This window comes from Panicum virgatum, chromosome 8N (assembly GCF_016808335.1).
Source record: "Panicum virgatum strain AP13 chromosome 8N, P.virgatum_v5, whole genome shotgun sequence".
NCBI classification, from domain to species: Eukaryota; Viridiplantae; Streptophyta; class Magnoliopsida; order Poales; family Poaceae; genus Panicum; species Panicum virgatum.
The window spans coordinates 17,790,949-17,815,839 of NC_053152.1; the positions used below are offsets into that span (position 1 = coordinate 17,790,949).

Sequence of the window (24,891 nt, forward strand, 5' to 3'; positions counted from 1 at the left end):
TTCTAGGAGTTCTACTCAGTAACTGTCTGTGATTTTTGGGTTCATTGTGCCTTACAGTGTTACTAGTACTTGGTAAAATTTTGAAATATTTTTGACATCATTAACTAGGTCAAAGTTTCAAGATTCCTTGATCTACTAGTTATGCTAATATATTTGTGCTGGTAGAAATATTAGATTTCTGAGTGTGAAACTTTTTCCATGCTTACATGTTACCAAAACCTTGTTGTTCCCCATGTTTTAGCAATTTTAGATTTGTTTGTCTATTTCTTTGATTTAATGCTTATTAAGTACGCTTTAATTATGGTAAATAGTTTCCTTACTTAGAAAATTCTGAGAATTTTTTTGTAACTCTATTTTGGTCATATGTTCATGTCTGTAAAATTTAGGATCCAAACACACTATATAACTTCCTTTACTAATTAGTTTTATCACATGTGGTTTAATTTTGTCAAAATTATTACTTCAGTTTTAGGCCTAGATAAATTCTGAAACATTTATGAGGTATTCATAATCATGTGAAGCCTATTCTGAAAAATTTTGAGCTTCTTAAGTGATGTAGTTTGTTCTGTAGAATTTGATCTTGCTCTAGGTGTAGTCTGAATAACTGTTTTATTCTGATTAATTGGTGGCATGAAATGGAATGAATTTTACAGGGTAGATTGCTCTCTGTATTTACTGTTTGAAGTAATTTTAGTGAAGTTAGATACTGTTTGTATACTGAGTTACTCAATTCTTTGCAAACCATGATTTGTATGCTATATAAACAAACTAACACTTACTTTGTAAGTTTAATCAAATTGTTTTGTGAAGTTGATCTTGTTGTTTTGTGTAGTAATCGTTGTTAAATAAGTACCCTATAAACGCTTGCCCATATGAATGTTTGTTTGCTAAATGTTGGACTACAACTTTATCGTGAAGTGTGTTTGTGTAATACTGTTCTTGCATCACATATAGATATGACTGCTCTAGCGGACGGGATGTACGAGTTGATCCCGGAGTCCGAAGAAGGTGATCCAGAAGCCCAGGTGAACGCCACTGTACTGACCGAAGCCCCGGACCAAAGTCCGGAAGAGCCCAAGGCTAATCTGGTTAGCGACTATCGCGAAGGCAAGCCCCGGACATAACCCAGTATTTCAAATTATTACAATTTATCATTATTACTTACTTGTGCATTTACAGTTCTTAGGATTTGAATTTAAAGCCTAGATGCATGATCCTAGGAACCTATGTACTGAACACTAGGCCTGAGTTCGAATAATTGCTAAGCTTATAGGACCGGTAAAAGTCAAGTGATTGCCTGTCACTCGCGAGCTCTATAGGAATTGCTGGTTTACTTTCTGCTATCAATATAAGGACGATGGACGGGGTCGTGTTCGATACCATGACCTTGTGTGAGACCACGTCTGTGTTGATGAACTTGCTAAGGTCGCGGTGTGTGGTAGCGGTGGTTAAGTTTTTGAACGTACTAGCCACATGCCGTAAATATGGTACGCGGTAAGCCTAGTAGCCGATCGGACCGGTGAGTGGATATACCTTTCACTCTCTCTTAGAGATAGGTTTTTATTTATGTTTATGTTGCGCAACACCACGGCTACAGGGAGGAAGATGGTGCCCTGTAGTCGGGGAGAGTGACCCTATCCACAGGTCGGAATGAAAGGTAAACGGTTGTTTGGGAACGACCCGACGGTGTTCCTAACGTGTGTGTAGGTCTGCCTGGCCAGGTTAACAAATTCGATTCGAATCGTCCGCTTCTCACGGTTTGTGACTGCTTGATCCCTTTCCCACACAGAGTAATAAGGGTAACATTATTATGATCAATCTTGATGTTTGCTTAAAGTTCTACCATGGTTGAATAGGTGTAGTTGCTTACATAGAATGGTTAATCAACTAGAATCTTGGAAGCTCAAACTTGAAACTAAGGACCTACTCTTTATTGCTTTTCAGCAAAAGAAAAACCAGATCCAACAAAACCATGCATAGTCTAGCTAGGTGGACTAAGTATATCCGTTGATGGTTAAGTCTTGCTGAGTATTAGAATACTCAGCCTTGCTGTTGAAACCTTTTTCAGGTATGAGTTTTGAGGACCAGATCGCTAGTCTGTCTTGGCCCTGCTCTTTGCCTACTGGCTGGTCCGTAGAATGGAATCCGTCTTCGGCCGGCAATGACCCCGATGAGTGATACCTTCCTTGGGCTAGCTCGGTATACTTTTGCGACGTGTTGTAGCCGTCGTGTTTTCTTTCCGCTGCTTAAACTCTGAACGTTAAACTTATGGCTTGTATAACTGTTTTACTAAGTTTGGACCTGTAATATTACTTTGAACTTGTGTAATAACTACTATGCCTGTGTTGTAAAATATGTATGGTTGTAATATCTCTGGACTCGCCTTCGTGCAGGGTATGCTTGTTCGATCCGAGAACCGGTGGTTGTATCAGGACGTTACCCGACAGACCAAGAATTGTTCCGTTTGAAGTGCGTTTGTGTCGGTGTTTCCCTTATGGTGATGGCCAGCGCACTTGAGCCGGGATAATTCAGGTGGTTCTGCCACACCGGGACCAATGAAGGCTTTAGTCCCGGGTCCAACGGCTAGGGGGCGGCGGGGAGCTTTAATGCCTGTTGGAGCCACCAACCGGGACTAAAACTCACCCTTTAGTCCCGGTTGGTGGCTCCAACCAGGACCAAAGGTCCTGAATATTTAGTCCCGGGTGGTAACACCAACCGGCACTAAAGGATGACCCTTTAGTCCCAGTTGATAGTTCCAACCCAGACTAAAGGGTTATTTACGAGTTAGTTTAAAAGAAAGGCATTCCATTCAAAGTCACATATGCTGTGTAGGTAGGGTGGTAAGCAAGCTACGTGCAATGTGAGATGTCTCGGGTTCGAGTCCTAACCCACGCAGAATATTTTTGACCTTACCCATACCCTTTAGTCCCGGTTATTGGACCCGGGACTAAAGGATCGGGACCTTTAGTCCCGGACTGCTAACCCCGGTTAAAAAATCGGGATTAAAGCCAGTTGCTGCCCGGGACTAAAGCCCCATTCTGCACTAGTGAACATAGTTAAAAGCAAGATAAATAATTTGTATATGAACATGCCGCATTATGTGAACAGGTTATAATTTGGAAATAATACAAAAGTGCAAGAAAGGCGAATAACCATTCTGTTGGACAATGTCAATAGTGCTACTAATTTGTGGATGAATGAAACAACCGACAGAGTTCATAAATATATGTGCTGTGCTAACAACTAGAATTTCTAAGTCATCATATGTCCATGCATTTGGACAGTTAATTAAACCAAAGATATAAACATTAGGGTATGATCCCTATAAAGAAACTCATCTTCCGTTTGACACATGTCAGGCATGGACCATTTGAAAACTAAGCTCAAGGACATAAAGAAATACTTATAATCAATATTTAAATTCTAAGGAAACTTCTATGTACTGCAAGGTAACAACATCTATAGGCAGGTAAATTAAGTGATTTACATAATGAAAATCTTCCAATTCCTAGCAAGTCACGAATACCCAAACCCCCAGACTGATTAATGAAATTGAAACGGAAGGTGTAACAATTATATATTTTCTCAAAAACTATTGCGGATAGGCACCTGCTTGACGCAACACACTCCAACGTCGCCTTCTGGACGACACTGAACTCCGATTTCGCTTATCTGTGCTCGTATGACACCAGGAAGTTGTCCCTGATCCCCGCGCTTGCCAGGAGCCGTATGCCCCACTGCTCAGCCTCCTCGAAGTCCTTCTCCGTAGGGTCGCTTGCAGAGACGGGCACCCCGTCCCCGTCCCCCTCCACCAGGTTGACAACGCGGAGTGTGTTGACGACTGGGGGAACCGGTCAGACCTGTCCCCTAAACCAGTCAAACTGGTCTAGTAAAGTTGCTCAAAATGCAAAATAAACTTTACCATTAGATAGCTCTCGTCGAGTAGATCAAGATTCATATATAGAACGTCCAATTTGGAGTTCAGATGAGAGAGAAATGGCTTCGGGAAGTTATGCATCCCATGCAGACCGGTCAGACTGGTTTACAGGGGCGGTCAGACTGGTTTAAACTGCCCAGTCCAAGTTAGCAGTTGTATTTTGATATGATTTTAATTACGGTTTCGACTCCTAAAGGGGTAAGACCATCCCTCCCTATAAATATAAAGGGCCACGGCCGATTGAGGGCATCCAATCGATTAAAAACACATCAATCTACTACTTTACTTTACTTTGCACTATTTTTTGTCCTCTCCAAACCCTAGCTCCTCCTACCTCATATTTGCTGTTCTTCTTGCGTCTCGATGACATCTGAAGGCGCTCTAGGTGGCCTGCAGACCCTAGAACAACGCTGCGTATGTTTGCCCTGACGGGGTCCCTCCCGGGCGAGCGTTCGTCGGATTCGCTAGTTTACCCCGGCGAACCGGTCTGACCGGTCCCCTTGACCAGTCTGACCGGCCTGCACAGGAGGTGCTACAGCGAGCCCAAACTCGCGCCATGCGTTCGAGCATGCTCTTGTGTTGGCCCTTAATCTGCGCCAATAGAGCAAAAGGATGCTGTTGACAGCCAAAATTGGCAAAGGCCGTGGCCGATCGGTTTGACTGGTGGACCGGTGGGCCGACCGGTCAGACCATTCTGGCCGATTGTGATCCGAGTAGGAGTAGATTTTGTAATTCGTGGATCTTTGTAAACCTATTCGTGAAGGGGTATGACTTCCCGGCCTATATATATGAAGGCTAAGGCTAATTGAGGGTTATCCACAATTGAATCAATACAATTTGTCCTTTACTTTCGTCTCTCAAACCCTAACCTGTTCCAAACCCTAACTGCTGTTCTTCGCTCATCTCTACGGCGTTCTGAGTGGCCTGCCGATCTCAAAGCAACCATAGATACGCGAGCTCCGACGGGGTCGCTCCCAAGCTCGAGGTTTTAGGTCTTCACAACATTCCCTGTAGAACTGGTCTAACTAGTCGCTTATACCGGTCTGTGCATAGTGAGCCCGTTGGTGAAGGTCATGTCGACGATCCGCGCGTTGTAGCGCATCCTAGTGTATTTGGCATAATTCTGTGTCAACACACTTTTTGGCGACTCCACTGGTGAAGAAGATCTTGGTTGTCGAAAACCGAACTAACCTACCACAAAGAAGATGGGTTCCATCACCAACCTCGACAAAGACAACATCATCATAGCGACGATGGAGGAACTCACCGAAGAGGAGCACAAGTCTTACCTAGTTGCCGAGGAGCACTTCAAGGTGCAGTTCTTGAAGGGCTTCAAGAAGAATCGGGGTGGCTTCGTCAAGAGGGTTGAAGAATTCGTCATGCCATCCTTCAAGCTGAGTAATAATCAGATTGAAGAGATCCCCAATGTAAGCAATGAACTCTCTGATTTACTTACGCAACTATCACTGATGCTCGATCAAAAAATTTCTGTTGCACAATTAACTGCGGGTGATATGCGCTTGCTTCCATGTCCGATGAAATAGATGCGTTGGAAAAGAATAAAAGTGCTGTGGCTAATTCTTATACATTGGACGTTTTAAATCATAGCTCATCGGCTACGCCAACGCCTGCATCAGATACACGCTTAGGCATGCCGCCGGGCTACTTTGTAGGGCAGACGCCGCCACCTTCATCGGTTCAGAAAGAACCGGTCAGACCGGTCGAGGCTACCGCGGTCAAACCGGTCAGACGACCGGTCAGACCAGTGCGATGGTGCCTACTCCATCTTCGCCTACACCACTCACATCGATTCCTAGTTCAGCTACCCCTGGCCGAACCAATGAGTTGATGACCTACACACCCCCTCGTACTGCAGCAGTGGGCAGTACACTGCAGGGATCCTGTCCCCATAATGGACCGATTCTTCATGCTACGCAGATGATGACATCTACTTATCCAGATTTGCATCGTCTTGCATCTGCATCACAAGCTTTGACCAGCGGGAATTATCAAGCCGATTTCTCTAGATTTAAAGAGGATCTGGCTAACATGATTAAAACTAAGCTTGGGGTGGATATGGGTAATTCTCGTTTGTATCAAAAGCCGTATACACCTGAATTTGATTTTATTTCTTATTCTGTTGGTTTGTGTATTCCCGAGTTCATGAAGTTTAATGGTGATGATACTCATACAACTTTGGAGCATGTAAGTCAATACATTCTGCAGTTGGGAGAAACTGGTTTCCATGATGATTTATGTGTGCGTTTATTTTCTTTATCTTTAACTGAAACCGCTTTCTCTTAGTTTTCTTCGCTTGCTCCAAATTCTATTCAAATATAGAACCAGTTAGAGCGTAGGTTTCATGGTCACTTTTTCAGTGGGGAAAATGAAGCTAAGTTGACGGATTTGACATCGGTTAGGCAAAGCCGTGATGAATCGGCCTCTGATTATTTCAGGAGATTCAAGGATATAAAAAACCGATGTTTTAATATGACAGTTTCTGAGATTAAATCCTTTTCAGATTATGTTACTATGAATTCTTCAACTAAATTTGAAACTTGGGAAACATTATAAAATTTTGCATAGATGTCGGAACCCCTGGCCCTGGTCCTCCTAACATGAAGCAGCTTGTTAGAAAATAGGAGCCTTATTAGGTTTCGGTTGCCGACACCCGACAGAGACACACTATGCTAAGGTCTGATTGGGTTCTTTTTAACCATCAGAAAAACCTTCATCTTGTGTAGTTTGCAATTTGGATATCGTCCAAGCAATGTGGGAATAAAGATCAATCCTAGACTCAGCACACGCAATCTAGAAACCGCATCCCCTTCTTTTCCTCAAAACATATAAAGTTGTTCTTTGCACAAAGAGGCAAGGATCTATTGTTACACCCTGAAATTGTTGGATTTCAGGATATGATTAAAAGGAAGAATAAAGCAATGATTTTCTCATAATTTTAAAATTTTCCCAACATTTATTATCTTTACAGGAAATTTAGTTCATTAAAATAATTGGTTGTTTTCTAAATTAGATAAGGTTGTTCTTCTTATCTTGCATTTATGCTGCTTTGCTTTGTTTCTTGTTTGCCTTCGGTTGAAGTTAAATTTCTAAATTTAAATTCAAGTGAATTTGTTTTCCCCCTTTTTATTTCAAAATCCCCTTTTCCTTTTTGCTCCCTCTCTTTCTTCTTTTAGCCCAAACCTCCCTTCCTTTCTCCTTTCGGCCAGCCCAGGTCCCCCCTCTCCTTTTTTTCCTCTCCCCTTTTCTTTTTCCCATCTCACCTTCCATAGAGGACCGGTTGCTGGCCCAGCCCAGTAGCGTCCTCTTCCTCCCCCGCGCGGCCCAACCCACTCGGCCCAACAGGCTGGCACGACCTGCCCCGCGCGCCCCTTCGCTCTCTCCTCTCCCCCTCGATGCCAGGCGGGCCCCACCCATCGGGCCCTTCCCCTCCCCCACGCCGGGCACGGACTTGAGCCCGAGTACGGCCACGCCGCGCACCCCGCTCGGGTCCGACCCGCACACCAAGGCTGCCCCCTCACCCACTTAAATAGTGCCACCCCATGCCCTTGGACCCCATCGACCGAAGCCGCCGCCGCCCGAAAACCTAACCCTAGCGCCCACCTCTCCGCCGCCTCCGCCGCGCTTGGGTGCGACGCCCCGCCGCCGCTCCAACCTCGCCAAGTGCCACCACCGGAGCTGCGCATCATGGTAACAAGCCTCGCCAACCCCTTCTCCCTCTCTCTCTCTCTCTCTCTCTCTCGCCCTCTCGCGTGCGCATTTGTTTGCCGGAGCAACCTCGCCACACACCGCCGTCGTGTGCCCTCTCCGTTCGCCAAGGCCCCGCGCCGACCCTCCCATCGCCTTCCCCTTCGCCCCCTCGTTCTCCTTGTGCAAGCCGCGCTCGAAACAAGCCCCGGATGGCCGATTTTGGCCAAGTCCGGCGACTCCGCCGCCGCACGCGCTCGCCACCGGTGTCCCTGTGCCGCCCGAGCTGTCACCGAGCCGCAAGCCGATCCGCCGAGCTGCCCGACGAAGCCGAGCCACCTGCCAAGCTGCAAGCCGCCCAGCCGAGACGCCCTAACTACTCTGAGTTGTTGGATCAAGATCCAACGGATTAGAACTGATCCAGCCGAGTCAATCCCTGCCTCATACTGGTCAACTTTGATATTTTTGCAAAATAGCCCCTCCACTTTTCAATAATCAACCCTCAGTCCTGTCTAGTTCAAAAATATTTAAGAAATGGTCCTTTATTTTCTGCTTTAGCCCTTGAGCTTTTCCAAAATAGAACCCGCCGTCCAACAACCCTCTTTTTTCAAAATTGTGTTTTAGGTTTAATTAGGTTTTAGTCCTTGATTTCTTCAAGTCTAGCCCCTGGAAGTTCAAATATATCGAGGATAAGCCCCTGGAACCTTGTTTTGGCCGTATCTTGGTCGTTTTAATTCCATTTTCATCAATTCTTGCGGTCACGTGATCCGTACAACTTGTGCAGTAGCTTTATCATCTTGTTATCCATTTCAACCCGTTCTTATTGCGTTAGTCTTCTAATAGGCTAAGCTATCGTTTAGTAGTGTTGTTGTGCCTGTTTTTAAATTAAACATAGATTTAATTTGAATAATATCCTCTCATCTAGCTTTTCTAATTAAAAGTTAATTAGATGTTTACCTCGGTTTTCATATTTTTTTTGAGCAAAAACCGTGGGGCAAGAGCCCCCCGGCAACATTAATTAAATAAGAGTTTTAGAGAACTTACATAAATGGCTTAACCAGAGGTTAGCCAAGAGAGAGGAGGAGAAAAGGAGTACAGAAAATCAGAGCTGGTAATTACAAAGCATCGAGCTATGAGCTTATGGAATCATGAAGAGAAGTCTTAATCCTACATAGATGACTACATACTTCCTTCTTGAAATCATTCTTCCAGGTAGACAGATTTGGAGCCTTCCCATTGAAAATGAGGGCGTTTCTTTCCTTCCAGATACACCATGCACCTATCATGACCACTTCCATGAAGAAAGGAAATGGGAAAGCTTGCTTAGCAGTAGAAAGCTTTTCAAAGATGTTGCCTGCATCGTTCCAGAAAATACCCAAGACAAACCATCTGCAGTTTGAGGAAGAGCATGAAATGAACAGGTGCTCAATGGTTTCCTCAGTGCCGTCCTGACAAAGGGCACAATTATAGCCTTCCTCCAGAAATTTGCGTCTTCTCCTTAACATGTTTCTGGTGTTTAGCCTGTCATTCAACACCAACCAAGCAAAAAATTTAATTTTGGGAATACATTTGGATTTCCAGATCCAAATGACTGCTGGGTGGGGAGCCACATTAGCAAAATGATGTTGGTAGTATTTGCTAGAAGAAAATCTCTGGTTTCCCCAAATGAAAGTCCACTCATCTTTAGTTCCATCCTGAACCTGTTGTAGCTGTTTCAGAACATGCTGAAGCTCTAAGAATTCGTTGTGTGCCTGCCTAGCCATGGGAATATTGAAACCTTCTAGTTGATCTTCCAAAGTTCTGAATTTCCAGTAAGAAATAGTTGGAGATTTGGCAAACTGAAATAGATTTGGAAAGGAGTTGGAATAAATTCTTCCATCAACTAAATCTTCCCAGAAACCTATCGTGTCACCTTTCTTAGGGGTACAGAAAGAAATGCCCCTATACTTTACATGAAGCCTTAAGATATCCTTCCACCAGAACAAGCCTTTTTCTCTTGCAAGATGAGGGACAGCTTCCCTGTAATATCTTTGCCAGATAAGTTTGACCCATTGCACGTTCTCTTTTTTGTAAAATTTGTCTAATTGCTTGATCAATAGAGCCTCATTTTGAAGGCTGAGGTTGATGACTCCAAGTCCTCCCTTGCCTTTTGGTCTTTGAACTAAATTCCAAGTTGCTAGATTATAACCATTCTTCCTGAAATCACTTCCTCTCCATAGCCAGTTTTCCTATGCTTATCAATAATTTATATTACAGCAGTAGGAATTTTGAGAGAGCACATGTAGTAAGTTGGGAGGGAAGATAGAACTAAATTTACGAGCTGCAAACATCCCGGTTTTCATAATTGATGTTAATATGCTTAACACTAACTTAAATGTGTTTTTTTTAAATATTTGTTTAGTTCAACACGAATCATAAAGCTATGCATTTAGATGTTGTCACATGTTCTTTTTTAATTAATTGTTCAGTGGATCGCAAGGCAAGGCGCTGCGGCTAGACTGTGGATCGCGCATCGGTCCTGTCCAGGTAAGGTGGGGCATCGTTCTGGCCGGGGAGCAGTGGCGTGTGACGTAGGGATGAAGCGGTGGCGTGTGTCACCGGAGAGGGAGAAGAAGGCCACGGCATTCGCACGGAGGCATGCTGCGTGGTTCGCATCATGTCTGGAGGCCGTAGCGGCAGCCGCGGGATGACAACGACGATGGGAGCAGCAGCATCGAGGCAACGGCGAGTGTGCGGCGGCCCCGGAGACAGAGAAGGTGTGCTCCTGCGATGGTCTATGAAGAGCCGGAGTCCTGTATGTTAGGATGGGTGGCGATGTCGTAGGTTAGGGGGAGTCATGTTTAGGGGGAGATTTTTAGAGTAAACACGCCATAGGTGTGTTTCTGGCGTGCCTACGTGTGTGTCTTGCTGTGCGCGTGTGTGTCGCGCTGTGCACGTGTCGAGCTCGTTCGGCGAGCTCGGGTCCAGTAGGTTGGCAAGGTCGTTGCCGTCCAGGTCTAGGTGCAGATTGTGCGGAAGTGCGCCAGCTGCTGTGTTGATCGAGTCTTGGAGTTGTTAGGAGTAGTGGCTGTAGGCGCCAGTCTGTGCGGAGAAGGCCGCCACGTCCGGAGCGAGCAAGCGGCTTCCTGGGCAAGGCTGAGCGGGTCCAACAGGAGTGAAGGATGTGGAGGAGAGCTCCTGATGCGTCCCTGGCCTACAAAAGTCCATGTACTTCGTGTGCTCCGGAGTGTCGAGTTCAATGTAAAACAGAGAGGCCAAGATACAGGCTATTCATCTTCTTCCTCGGTCCGCCGGCGTGTGCGAGAGCGAGAGCGAGCGAATCAGATTGAGAGCGAGCAGAACATGTGTTCCTGGGCAGTTCCAATAGTCCCATCTCCTCTTTGCATGGCTGCGCTGGCGGGGCTAGCCTGGGCTGCTCTAGGGCTTGGGTGGCTAGATCTGGTGCCTGGTCAGCCGGATCCAGCACCCCCTGGTCGGGGGCAGCGATGGTGGTGTCGGCAATGGTGGGGGCGGCTACGCAGGCCTGGAGCGCCGGGTTCTCCATTCTCACGGCCGGGTCCGTTGGGCTAGGGGAGGCGCCCACGGTGGCGGGGATCGCTCGCCCAACGGTGGCTGGCGGTGGCTAGCATTCTTAGCTGTGGGTACCAGGGTTAGCAAGGATGGCCGGCAATGGCTTCGCTGTACGGCAGTGTGCCGGTGCCCCTCTGGAAGGGTTCCTATGGGATGTCAGGAAATGACGATGGTAGAGACAGCATGCTATGACCTGGGGTCTTGGCCTGATCATGTGTTGGGGGACATCTTGGGCGAAAGCCTCGGTGATGGTGACACCCATGGGCGTTGCTTCCCCTGTTGAGGGTGTCGTGTTTCTCAAGCACTGTCTTCCATGGGCAAAAGCCCGGTCCATCTCGGACAAGTGACAGTGGCATCCCTGACATCATTCCCTTCCAGAAGGTGTCTCTTTTGATGTTTGTCATGGCCACGACATCACCTTCAGTTGATGCTCTTCACTTCTCGGCGCCCAGTATGCATGTGGAGGGGGGACTTGCAACGTGAAGTCGGAGCTGCTATGTCAGTGGATGTGGCTCGGCAATGATGATATGAGGGGAACCCCCCTTTTTGGTTGACTAGACTGTTTTGGAGGTCGTCAAAAGCAGGGGGTGGGCCAGATGTTCAAAATTGGAAGTCAGAACTGTTTTGGTTGACTAGACCTGTTGCGGCCTTTCACTTCAGACCATCTGCCTGTCTTCGTTAGGATCATCTAGGGTCTGCCATGGGATGTCGCAAGACTCATGACAGTTTTGTGCTCTTCCACGTCATGTGGGTGAGTCAGCCCTTTGTGTGCCCTGTGTTGGTACCATGTTCGGCTACCCTTCTTGTACATACAATTCTTTCATCTAAACTGAGCGGCAGAGCTCCTGCCTTTATTTAAAAAATAAGAGATAGAATCACAGAAACACATAGTGAGTAATCATTCTTTGAGTGCGGTAACCTTATACATGAATAAATCAGCAATGAAATGATATCTCCCAAAAGTAAAAGGCAAATTTTGCTCACGGACACCGTTCAATCATGGAATTGGCCAATGCACACCGCCAAAATGATAATTTGGCCCGTACCATTATGAAACGGTGGTTCTTGGCTGCTGGACACCGCATGCAATAAAATATTTATTTTCATGGTTCGGTAGAGAGAAAGACACGTGAATAGACCACATTGCCCCCTGCATGTCGTCTTCTACCTCTAGATTCCACACTTCTCTCTCCTCCATTCCCTCAGCTCTACACTGTGCATCGCCGCTCCTGTCCCCAACCCCGCTTGCCCCACCGCACTCCCCACGGATGGTAGTGGGAACCAGCAGGCAACACACACCCCCATGAAGACTAGCAGGAATGGGTCAAAGGTGTCACGAAGACGGGACATGAAGCCAGGGCATGAAGTCTCTGGAGTGATGTCCGTGTGGGGTGGGATGAGCCATTGCTGTCGGGCATCATCCGTGTGGGTGTGATGCGCTACTGCCAGGGTTGCTCCATCTATGTCCGAATCTGAAAAGGAACAGGGACCACCACCATTAGTAAGGGTAGGGGCATCGTAGAGGTCGCAGCTGGTTGGATTCATGATCGAAGGCGACCATTGTCATCGCAAATGGTGCGTACGCCTTCGCTACCGCCGTTGGTGATGTCGAGGCCGCCGCTGCATGGGTAGCAGGTAGGGAGGCGCATCGTATTCAAATGCGCCGGCCGCTGCCGTCGATGGTGTGTCAGGCGGGGCGGGGGGGGGGGGGCACGAAGAAGTACAACTCCTGCTCGTCGATGTGTGCCAGGCCTGGGAGCTCCCAAGGGTCCTGGCAATACAGGTGCACCATGGGAATGATGTCCAACTTGTTGAGCGACCTACTTTAGGTAGAACCCAAGCAGATGACGGATTTAACGGAAACCATGGTAGCTCCAGCTCCGTTGTCGCTGCACCAGATGACGGTGGTGATGCGGCAGGCCATGGCTCCACCATGGATGAGTACCGAGTTAGTACATGTTGCTTGGCCTTTGCTAGTTGCTTGATGGATCGATGGAGAATTGGAGACAAAGATGGAGATAAGAGAGAAAGGTGGAGTCTAGAGGTAGAAGATAACTTGGAAGGGCAATATGGTCTATGCACGCATCTTTCTCTCTCCCAAACCATAAAAATGAAAATTTTATTGCGTGTGGTGTCTAGCAGCAAAGAACCATGGCTTTATAATGGTACTGGGCAAATTGTCGATTGGGCGGTGTGTATCGTCCAATTGCACAATTGAACGGTGTTTGTGAACAAAATTTCCTAGAGTAAAACTAAACTCAGGACTACTATTAAATGAAAATTTAATACCAAGTTCTACAGCCTTTTTTTTTTGAAACACCATCTACAACTTTGAGCACTGACCTACTCAGTTCAGGAACATAAACGTCACCTTTAGTGTCATCTGTGTTAGAAATATAGAATATCAATAAGCCGAAACACTCTACAATGCCAACAACACTTTATCAGTTTACAAAACCGAAAACTTTGTTTTAAAAACTCGGGCAAGAAAGAAGAGAACAAAAAAGTTGGTGACATCTCCTTACTCCAGTTCATTTGAGGTCACATAATTTCGAAGAGTATGTGTTAACCCATGCATAGCATGATATGTCTGGCTCCTCCTTGCCTGTATTTTATTCTGAAAGTGAACAGAGTGTGAAGTGGAGTAGCTTGGTATTACAATATAAGTAAAAAAACAAAGAGGTGGAGAGCAGCCATACCTGCAGGATGCTTTTTTGTTCACTAGACTCGGGCTGCCCACGAACTTGGCCCTCAAAGCGGTATCCATAAGGTGTGTTTGTGGGCTTCACCTGGCAACTTGCGCCATAAATTGTCCTAGACCCACAAACAGACAACAGAATCCTTGGTTTAGAAATAAAATATAGATTACAAAATGCGCAGCAAGTGAAATGATTAGAAGGTTAACTTTATTGGTACACAAAAATTTCACATGAACTTATTCTTGTTTGGCTGGACATTAGATTTTTTTTTGTTTCAACTAACTTATTTCAAGTTCGAAGTTGAGTTTCTAAATTTTATACAACATAGGTATCATCATCAGTTGAGTTCATAAACGGTCTCTTAATTTGGTGTGAAATTGAATGGCTGAGTGTTTGTTGGGTGCCATTGCACTTGCTGTGCTTGTCATTATAGTGACCAACCAATATATTATAATTTATTTCTCAACAAACATGTAATATGTTTTCTTCTACAACTTGTTTTGTTCAGCCGTTGATATACCACAGGAATATATTCAAGTACTACAATACATAACAAAACACATGTACAACAAAATTTTATTTATGGTTTACCTTTTTCTCTTACAGATTAAGCTATTCTTTTCATCCTACAATCCATTCCTGTTGCGGTTTACAATAGCTCACAAGATGAAGAAGGTAAAGGAAGTTTTAACCAACATAGAGAAAGAGGGTTGTGGGACCCTTGATCTGGTGCCCCAAGATACATCAATGTGGGCTGATGAGGTGGCTAGAAATCAAGCTACTATTTCACCCACCAATGGGGGCATTGACATTATTAGAATGGTAGGAAGGGATACTGAAAAGAAAAAGTTAATCAAATTACTGAAAAGTGAAGCTGATGAGGTTGTCTCAATCATTCCTATTGTTGGACTTGGTGGCCTGGGGAAGACAACACTAGCCCAATCAATTTTTTTTTGATAGTAGAACCAAAACCTTTGATCTACGGGTATGGGTCTATGTGTCTAAGAAGTTTGATCTACAAAGAATTGGGGAAATAATCATATCAACAGTGAGTAGGAGTACCAGTATTGAGCCAAGCGAATGGTACATCACCCTAAAAGATGGCAATTTGCAGTCCATTACTGAAATGTTGAAAAGTATGCTCCCTACCAAAAAGTATTTGATTGTTCTTGATGATATGTGGGAGGAAGGTGTGGATAATTTGGAAAAACTAAAGCATATGCTGCAATATGGTAGGAAGGGAAGCAAGATCATATTAACTACACGAATGCAACATGTAGTGGATAAATTGGATATTGTTGCTCTAGCTAGTCAAGGAATAATCCGCCCTGTGCGCAAGAGTGACCAAATCAATTTAAGCATTTTATCAGATGATGACTGTTGGAATGTGATGCGACAAACACCATTCTGGCAAGATGAGGATCTATGTGGATTGGAAGCAATTGGTAGACAAATCGCCAAGAAGTGTGCAGGTCTACCACTACTAGCACGATCTCTTGGATTTTTGTTATCCCAACATAAGTCTACAGCGGCATGGGAAGATATAATGGACAAGAAGATTATTTTGGGTATGGAAGAAAATACTTTGTTGCAAGAGCCTTTGGAGCGCCTCATGTTGAGCTATTACTACATGCCGTTAAAGTTCAAGTTGTGCTTCACATATTGTGCAGTTTACGCCAAGGGCTTTACTATTGCTAGTGACAACCTCATCCAGCAATGGAGAGCCCTTGGATATATTCAATCAATCGTCGATGGCAAACACTGTGTCGACTATTTGTTGGGGATGTCTTTTCTTCAAATTTCCAAGACTTCTCCGGTCAGTAGAATAATCTCTTTTCCATCCGTTGATTCATTCTGCATGATACAATGCTACCGATGTTAAACTCCAAGATTGTCAACAGATCTATGTTAGTACTTATTTAACAATAAATTGAGTGGCATGGTGGTCTTACCCACAGTTATCACTGCAATCCACATCCATGGAAACACAATGAACACACGAACTATTTTGCCACTTCTCCATAGTATTTCAGTAAAAGAAAAGAAAGGATCATGAACTATATGAGCAGCTAATGTGCCAAACGCCCAAATTTTTTTGGGAATGTTAAGTTGGGATATTTACTTAATATAACTAACTAGAGTCATAATAACTGATTTTTATTGTTAAAAATTGACCAGCTATGGCTAAATTTTTGTTTACTTCATCGAATGGCGACTAATGAATCACAGAATTCTGAACATTCAGGCTATGAATCTTTTTTTATTTTCTGAATAGATGATTGTTTGTTAGTTAGAAAGAAAGACACTATCAGAAGGTAGAAGGAAATGATCACATTAATATTCTGATTGAAATGTTTAATTATAACATGATGAAAGAATTAAAACCAATATACTCTAGTGATAACTCAAGAACCTCAAGCTCGTTTTGGAAACATAAAAACCCAAGAACCTCAATGGCAATGAGGACCCTAGCGAACAATATCTGAGATGGAAAGGAATGACCTTTTTCCCAAATATGTAGGAGGGGTGTGCAAGTTTGTAGTAAAAGAATTAAATGATCCTTAGTGCAACTTGGCTACAACCAGCACTAGGCTCAAGGAGCCAATCAGAATAAGGACTAGGTTAGATGTTTTGAAATTTAAAATATGGAACATAATATCTAATCGAAACAATAAAAATTTGTTGGAGAAGAATTTGATGGTAGCAAAAAGATCCAAACAAGCTGGGACGTGTCTAAGAACTTTAGAAGAATCATACCTTAATATATGTAAAAATACTACAAGATATAAATGAGAAAAATAAAACAATCATATTAAACAAAGCATTAAGGAAACATGAAAATGTTTTGTATACCCAAACCGAATGGATCATATAGAGAGGAAAAATAGGCACATAGACAAAAGCCCCCACATGCTATTGTGGGTGTCTATTTGGTATGCGATGTATATCGGAGTTGTTTGGTTTATGCCCTGCCGCCACACCCTTGGCTTGGCAAGCATCTTAGCTCTAAGCGCTCGAAATCAAACGCCTAGGGGAGCTTATTGGTTTATGCAAGTTTGTCTCAAGGCAAAGCAAATAAGCCCTATGAGTGAAGGACGGAGAAAAAAAATGCTGTAGTGCTGCTGGCTTAGGGGACGACAAGAGCAACAGTGAATGAAAATTTTGGGAGAATCAGAGCGGGACAGGTGGAGTGAAAATATTGGGAGAAAACTTGTTGGTATCCAGTTTTTTCTTGAGATTCTCTAAAAGTGGAAATAGAAATCCAATTTAAGCATCTTGGGGTCTATTAGGATCAGTGTAAAATTGTTTTTTTTCTTGAATGATGCAGGAGAGCTAAGAAAAAGCTAAAATAGCTCAAGGCTAGAGTCACCAATCCTAAGCAGAACGCGGACACACCTAGATAGCAAAAAGATCTGAGAAGATCGATGCTAGTATTATTATTTTGTGAAATTCACTCAAGGTTTAACAGCTAGGAGTAAGAATCAGCTCGTTCGTTACCATCAAGATAATCTTTCTCGCTACTAACAGTAGTAACAACTGATCTGTATGCAGAATGCTCCAGAGGATGCTGAAGGTCCCATCAAGGTGACGATGCATGATTTGGTTTATGATCTTGCAACGATAATACTTGGCCAACAGTTAATTGCTATAAATGATCCCAAAGAATTGACTCAGAACAGCCTTGAGAAGAATTATTGCCGACATATGCAGTTTATCAATTATCAGAAGCAGTCTATTGATCGGAAAAAAAAATTCCAAGTAAAATTAGATCTCTCCACTTTACAGAGTGCGACAGATTGCAGCTTCAAGATAAGTCATTCTCTAAATGCAAGTATTTGCGTGTCTTGGACATAAGTGAATGTTCCATCCAAGGGAAATCTGTCCCCAGCAACATATCGTTGCCATCTTCCATTCATCAACTGATGCTGCTAAGGTACCTCGATGCCTCGGGCTTGCCAATTACATCACTTCCGAAATCCTTGCATAAACTTCAGAATATGCAGACACTAATTCTGTCTAACTGCGCACTTGAAACCTTGCCTAATAATATTGGTAGCCTTCTTAACCTTTGTTATTTGGACCTATCTGGCAATAGCAGCCTCAATAAGTTACCCGTGTCATTTGGGGAGCTCTCTGCACTCTGGTTCCTCAACCTATCAGCATGCTCTAAATTTTATGAGCTACCTGAGTCAATTGGCAATCTTATTTCTTTACGTCATCTAGACATGTCAGGCTGTAATGTGCTCCAAAAGCTCCCTGACAAGTTCGGTACCCTTCCTAACCTCTTGTTCCTAAACTTGTCCAGCTGTTCGAAACTAGTTAAACAGCCTGACAGTATTAACATCAAGTCTTTAGAGCATCTAAACCTATCAAGTTGCCACCAACTACAAAGCCTACCAAACAATTTTGGCAATCTTGAAAATCTCATGTTCTTAAACCTCTCTGACTGCTACAATGCACATATGTTACCAGAGTCCTTTTGCCGACTTAAGCATCTAAAAGACCTAGATCTTTCAGACTGTCATGATCTAAAGGAGCTCCCAAAATGCTTTGGTAATCTTTCTGAGCTTCATTCTCTGAATCTAACAAGCTGTTCTAAGCTGCAATCATTGCCCGAGTCATTTGGTGGTATGTCAAAGTTGAAGCGCCTTGATTTGTCATATTGTATAAGGCTTGAAAATCTGCCATCGTCATTTCGTAGCTTGAAGCTTCAAGTACTGTACATGTTGAATCTCCATGAGTTGCCAGAGGGTATTAGCAACATGACTAGTCTCATCAAGTTTGAAGTCCACACAGTAAAGGGGTGGGATATAGACTTCTTTGGAACTCCTTCCATTTTGAGGCTGCCTTACAGGGTAGTAGAACATATTGTACATGAAGTGCACGAGGTGGGTTATTGGCCACATAGCAGTATAGTGAGCATTGGGAAATTGGCTTGTCAACACCTACGGATTAATCACCTTGAGAAAGTCAAGCATTCGGAAGATGCGGAGAGAGCTAAACTGAGAGATAATGCTGACCTCCAGAAGCTATGCCTTTCCTGGGGCCATGAAGATATGACAGAGAACAAGAGAGATGCAGAGGTGTTGGAGAACCTTATTCCTCCTCGGACTCTAGAAGGATTCACACTAAGAGGTTAGATGGGCACAAACTTGCCTAAATGGATGCTTGAGATCTCCTCCTATCTTCCATATCTCACCAGTATCAAACTCATGAATTTAGCATGTGATGCTGTTCCTCAACTTGGGATGCTGCCCAATCTCAGGCTGTTGCTTATCATCCTAATTCCCAACATCACGAAGATCAGAAAGGAATTCTATGGAGAGAAAGGAGCATGCAAAAGGTTGCGAGTTATTCAATTATACGGATTGAAGAACATGGAGGAGTGCTGGACAACACGGTCAGGTGAAGAAGGTGATGATTTCTTAATCCCTAATTTGCACATGTTGGATATATGGGACTGCCCAAAGTTGAAGTTCCTGTCGTATCCCCCCAAAAGTATGTATTGGGACTTGACCTACGGCGATGAGGTGCTACCACCAATGCATGAGTTTGGGAGGCTTTCATCTTCCACTCTTCCTTTTGAAGCCAAAATCAGAAGCAAAAGTTTTACTACTGACAAGTGGGATCAACTTCAGCACCTTGCCACCCTCGAGGAATTGAGTGTCACTGGTTTCCACAGCTCATTAGCCTCCTTCCCAGAGGCCACTCCATGTTTCCCCTCTCTCAGAAGACTACATTTGATGCTACTCAGCTTGGAGATACTGCCGGAAAGGCTGGGGCAGCTCATTACCCTTGAAAAAATAATCATCAGGGGCTCGCCCAACCTGACATCTTTGCCTCAAAGCATACGGAACCTTACCGCCTTGAAGAGACTGGAAATTGGGAGCTGACCAAGACTGATTGTGTCATGTGGGGATGCACGTATGGCCGGCCCCAGAGAGTCCAGGGAGACGTCCAGGTTCAGGATTAGTTAGAGATGTTTTAGAGATTTTGTTTTGTTAGCTTGGGAGATAAGTTGCTTAGAGGTTTGTTAGGAAAGTTTGTTCAGGATTGGCGTCATATAAGCCAAGTCCTAGGGATCAGGAAGGTAGGCTTAGATTGATTTGTATCTTGGCCGCATCCCTGCCTCCTTGGTGCGTCGTGAGCTGCCACCATTGCTCCACCGCGCCGACGAGGTCTAGGGCCACGTCCAGCCACCTGTTTCAAATACAATCTGTGCAGAATTCCTTCCTCCAATCTTCTGTTCCCTTCCATCCGTGACAACTTTATCAGACAAGCCTTGTTGCGTGCCCATGGGTGATCGTGACGATCTGAAGAAGGAGCTCGAGACGATCTCCACCACTCTCCGTGACCTGGGCGCCAAGTTTGACGACCTCGCCGTGAAGGTTGATCGCCTGGCGCCGCTCGCTCCGGTGGCGACCAAACTCGCTGCGCTGCCGGAGAAGGTCGTCACGCTCCAGTCCGCCACCTTCGAGAACACGGAACAAGTCCGTGCCCTCAACCTCACTCTCATCTGCGTCGAGTCAGCTCAGCACGACGGCAAGACGCCCGCCCAGGAGGACGTCGACGCCACGGACGACTCCATCAACAACCAGAGGGACCATGGTCCCAAGCCGCCGCCACGCCCCGAACCCTCGTTCCGACCGCCGCCATGCACGGAACCCCCGTTCCGGCCGCCGCCGCGGGATCGCTTCCGTGAGGAGGACGATGACTACGTCGACTCCCACTTCCACCCGCGAGTCCGCCTCGAGTTCCCCACGTTCGACGGCAAGGAGGACCCGCTTCCATGGCTCAACCGATGTGAAACCTTCTTTCGAGGCCAGAACACGCCGGAACACCACCGGGTCTGGTTCGCCGCCATGCATCTCACCTGCACGGCGCAGCTTTGGTACTACCGTCTGGAAATCACGGTCGGGACACCATCGTGGCGCCGCTTCACCTAACTCATCCAGCAGAGTTTTGGACCGCCAATGACGGACAGTCCGGTGGGCGAACTGATGCTACTCCGCCGCACGGACTCCGTGGAGGACTACACCGACAAGTTCCTCTCCTACGCCTGCCGCGACGCCGACCTCTCTGAACAGCAACTTGTTCAGATCTACACGGCAGGACTGGTGAACCTGCTGAAGACCGATGTCGCCTTGCGCCGGCCGGAGAGCCTAGACGATGCCATTATGCTTGCTCGCGCCTACGAGAAGTGCATGCATCTATCCTCGATAGATCCATCACCGGGCCGAGGCGCCCGCTCAACGTCACACGCGTCCTCAAGCTCTACGACGACTAAAGCCGCTGCGCCGGCCGCCGCATCGGCTTCTTCTGCAGTACCCGTGTCGGGCAATTCCTCGGCCCTGTCCGCGACACTCCCTCACCATCGTCTCTCGCCCGCAGAGATGGCTCAACATCGCGCCAATGGTCTGTGCTACAACTGCACGAGAAATTCGTCCTGGTCCACCGCTGCAAGAAGCTATTCGTCATCGAGGTGATCGGCTTCGACAACGACGAAGAGGTGGACGAGGAGATTGAGTGTCTGGCTCTCACGGGCTCCCAGCACGAGCCGGGCATCTCTCTGCACGCCGCCACTGGAGTTCTGCCAAACCATGAAGGTCCACGTGCACGTCGGCGACGTCATGGCAGTCGCCCTGCTGGACTCCGGGTCGTCGCACAACTACATCGACGTCTAGATGGCACAACGGGCGGGCGTCCACCTAACAGTGCACAATGGCCTGTCGGTGGCAGTGGCGAATGGCGACCACGTCACGTCCCCGGGGCGTGCCCTGGGCCAGAGCGTGCGCATCGGCGGGGAGGCATTTGACATCGACCTCTACGCCCTCACCCTCGGCGAGTATGACATGGTGCTCGGGGTGTAGTGGCTGGGCACCCTGGGCCCCATCCTGTGGGACTTCGCGAAGCACACCATAGCGTTCAAGAGGAGTGGCAAGCGCGTGCTGTGGCGTGGCATCGACACAACGCCAGGGTTCTCCGCAGCGGCGCCCTCGGGCCGGGCGACAACCTCATGGACGCCCTCCTGGAGGAGTTTGCGGGACTCTTCGCGGAGCCCCAGGGACTTCCACCGCGCCATCACCTCAGCCACCGCATTCGTCTCAAGCGGGGCGTAGGTGCCGTGGCTATTCGGCCCTACTGCTACGCGCACACGCAGAAAGACGAGTTGGAGCGACAGTGCGACGAGATGTTGCGCCAGGGGGTCATCCGTCCCAGCTCGTCAACCTTCTCCTCGCCGGCGCTACTCATTCTCAAGCCAGACGGCACGTGGAGGTTCTGCGTTGACTACCGCGCCCTCAACAACGCCACAATCAAAGACAAGTTACCCATCCCAGTGGTGGAGGAACTTCTGGACGAGCTGCGCGGCGCCAAGTTCTTCACCAAGCTTGACATGCGATCCGGCTACCACCAAGTCTTGATGTTCCCGGAGGATGTGGAGAAGACGGCGTTCCGTACTCATTAGGGACTCTTTGAGTTCTTGGTGATGCCGTTCAGGCTCAACAACGCCCCGGCGACGTTCCAAGCGCTCATGAATGATGTGCTCCTGCCCTTCCTACGCCGGTTTGTCCTTGTGTTTTTTCGACGACATACTAATCTACAACTCTTCGTGGACGGAACATCTCCTCCACGTTTGCACCGTTTTGCGCACACTGCAGGATCACCAGCTATTCCTGAAGAAGTCCAAGTGCGAGTTTGGGCGGTCATCGGTGGCGTACCTTGGTCATGTCATCTCCGCAGAAGGGGTGGCCATGGATCAGCAGAAGGTGCAGGCGGTGCTGGACTGGCCGCCTCCCAAGTCCCCGCGTGCGGTGCGCGGCTTCCTTGGGCTGGCGGTGTACTACCACCGCTTCATCCGCGACTTCGGCACAATAGCGGCGCTGCTCACCGCACTGCTCAAGAAGGAGGGTTTCAGGTGGAGCGAGGAGGCCGCGCGCACGTTCCAGACGCTCCAGCGCGCGCTCACGTCAGCGCCCGTATTCTAGCTGCTGGCATTTGACCGTGATTTCATCGTCGAGTGCGATGCGTCCAGGTCCGGCTTTGGAGCTGTGCTTCACCAAGGCACCAGACTGATCGCATTCTTCAGCAAGCCCATCGCGCCGCGCCACACCAAGCTTGTGGCATACGAGCGCGAGTTGATCGGCCTTGTTCAGGCGGTTCGGCATTGGCGCCCGTACCTGTGGGGGCGCCGTTTCGTGGTCCGTACGGATCACCGGAGTCTTCACTTCCTCCTCGACTAGCGCCTCACAACGATACTGCAGCACCAGTGGGCAAGCAAGCTGCTGGGGTTCGACTTTGTTGTGGAGTACAAGCCGGGTGCCATGAATGTGGTGGCAGACGCATTGTCTCGCCGTGACGAAGGACAAGGGGAGCTGCTGGCACTTTCGGCCCCTCAGTTCTCCCTCTTCGATGACATCAGGCAAGAAATCAATGGGGACAGTGCCTTGTCCCAGCTACAGGATGCCATTCGGGGGGGTGCCAAACCAGCGCCTTGGTCTGTGGTTGACGGCCTAATCTTGTTCAAAGGACGCGTCTATGTGGCGGCAACTTCAGCAGCGCACCAAGCTATCCTCGACCTCATCAATGGCACAGCCCATGAAGGGGTGCACAAGACACAACACCGGCTGCGGGCTGACTTCCATCTGCCCAATGATTCTGTGGTGGTGCAGGACTTTGTGCGGGCGTGCTCCGTTTGCCAGCGTAACAAGGGTGAGCATCTTCATCTGGGAGGCCTTCTTCAGCCTCTAGGGGTCCCTACGGCGGTCTGGTTTGATGTGGCCATGGATTTCGTCGAGGCCCTTCCCAAGGTGAATGGCAAGACTGTGATCTTGACTGTGGTGGATTGGTTCTCTAAAGCGGCTCATTTCATTTCGCTGGGCCATCCTTACACGGCGACAACGGTAGCTCGTGCGTTCTTTTCAGAGATTGTTCGCCTGCACGGGATTCCAGCCTCCATTGTCAGTGATCGCGATCCGGTGTTTACAAGTGAGTTTTTGCGGGAGCTCTTTCGTTTGGCGGGTATAGAGTTACAGATGATGTCTGCTTTTCATCCACAGTCAGATGGTCAGTCGAAGGTGACAAACAAGATAATAGCAATGTACTTGTGGTGCTTGACTGGTGATTGTCCCCGTCAGTGGTTAGAGTGGCTGCCGTGGGCGGAGTTCTGTTACAATTCCTCATACCAGCAGTCCATCAAGACCTCGCCCTTTGAGCTAGTGTATGGGCGTCCTCCCCCATCCATTCTCTCGTATGTTCTTGGCGATGCGCGGCTGCCTGCAGTTGAGAAAGCTATGCAAGACAGATTTGAGTTCTTGTCTGAAGTTCATGACCAGGAACAAGCTCAGCAGCAACACAAGGCAGCCTACGATCGCCATCACCGTGAGCTGCAGTTCTCTCCAGGAGAGTGGGAATGGCTCCGGCTTCTCCATAGGCCGGTGGCATCGATGCAGGTGAAAGGTAGGGGCAAGTTGGGGCCGAAGTTCTTTGGCCCTTTCTAGGTTGTGGAGCGTATAGGGGATGTGGCCTACAGGCTTGCCTTGCCGGCCGGAGCCCGCATACATGATGTCTTCCATGTGGGTTTGCTCAAGAAGTTCTATGGCGAGCCTCCATCTCAGACCCCAGCGTTACCTTTGGTCCAGCATGGCCGCGTGGTAGTGGATCCTGAGGCGGTGTTACGCGGCCAGTTAGCTCGTGGACAGCGTGAAGTTCTCGTTCGGTGGAAAGGTGCTCCGGCTGCTGAGACCTCTTGGGTGGAGCTTGATGATTTCCGTGAGCAGTTCCCTCACTTCCAGCTCGAGGACGAGCTGCTTCTCCAGGGAGGGAGAGATGTCATGTGGGGACGCATGTATGGCCGGCGCCAAAGAGTCCAGGGAGACGTCCAGGTTCAGGATTAGTTAGAGATATTTTAGAGATTTGTTTTGTTAGCTTGGGAGATAAGTTGCTTAGAGGTTTTTAGGAAAGTTTGTTCAGGATTGGCGT

At 47.1% G+C, this 24,891-nt stretch overlaps 1 protein-coding gene across 1 annotated transcript; it reads left to right on the top strand.

Moving 5' to 3' along the window:
- The first annotated feature begins 22,399 nt into the window (after positions 1 to 22,399).
- LOC120684849 (uncharacterized mitochondrial protein AtMg00860-like) lies at positions 22,400 to 22,898 on the top strand. Its single transcript, XM_039966715.1, has 2 exons — positions 22,400 to 22,453; positions 22,572 to 22,898. The coding sequence occupies exons 1-2, from the start codon at positions 22,400 to 22,402 to the stop codon at positions 22,896 to 22,898; spliced, it is 381 nt and encodes a 126-aa protein (XP_039822649.1).
- The last annotated feature ends 1,993 nt before the right edge of the window (positions 22,899 to 24,891 follow it).

Coding starts and splice junctions, on each gene's coding strand:
- LOC120684849 (XM_039966715.1), top strand. CDS start 22,400: ATGCCGTTCAGGCTCAACAACGCCCCGGCGACGTTCCAAGCGCTCATG. Junction 22,454..22,571: donor TCCAAGCGCTCATGAATGAT/GTGCTCCTGCCC, acceptor CGCACACTGCAG/GATCACCAGCTATTCCTGAA.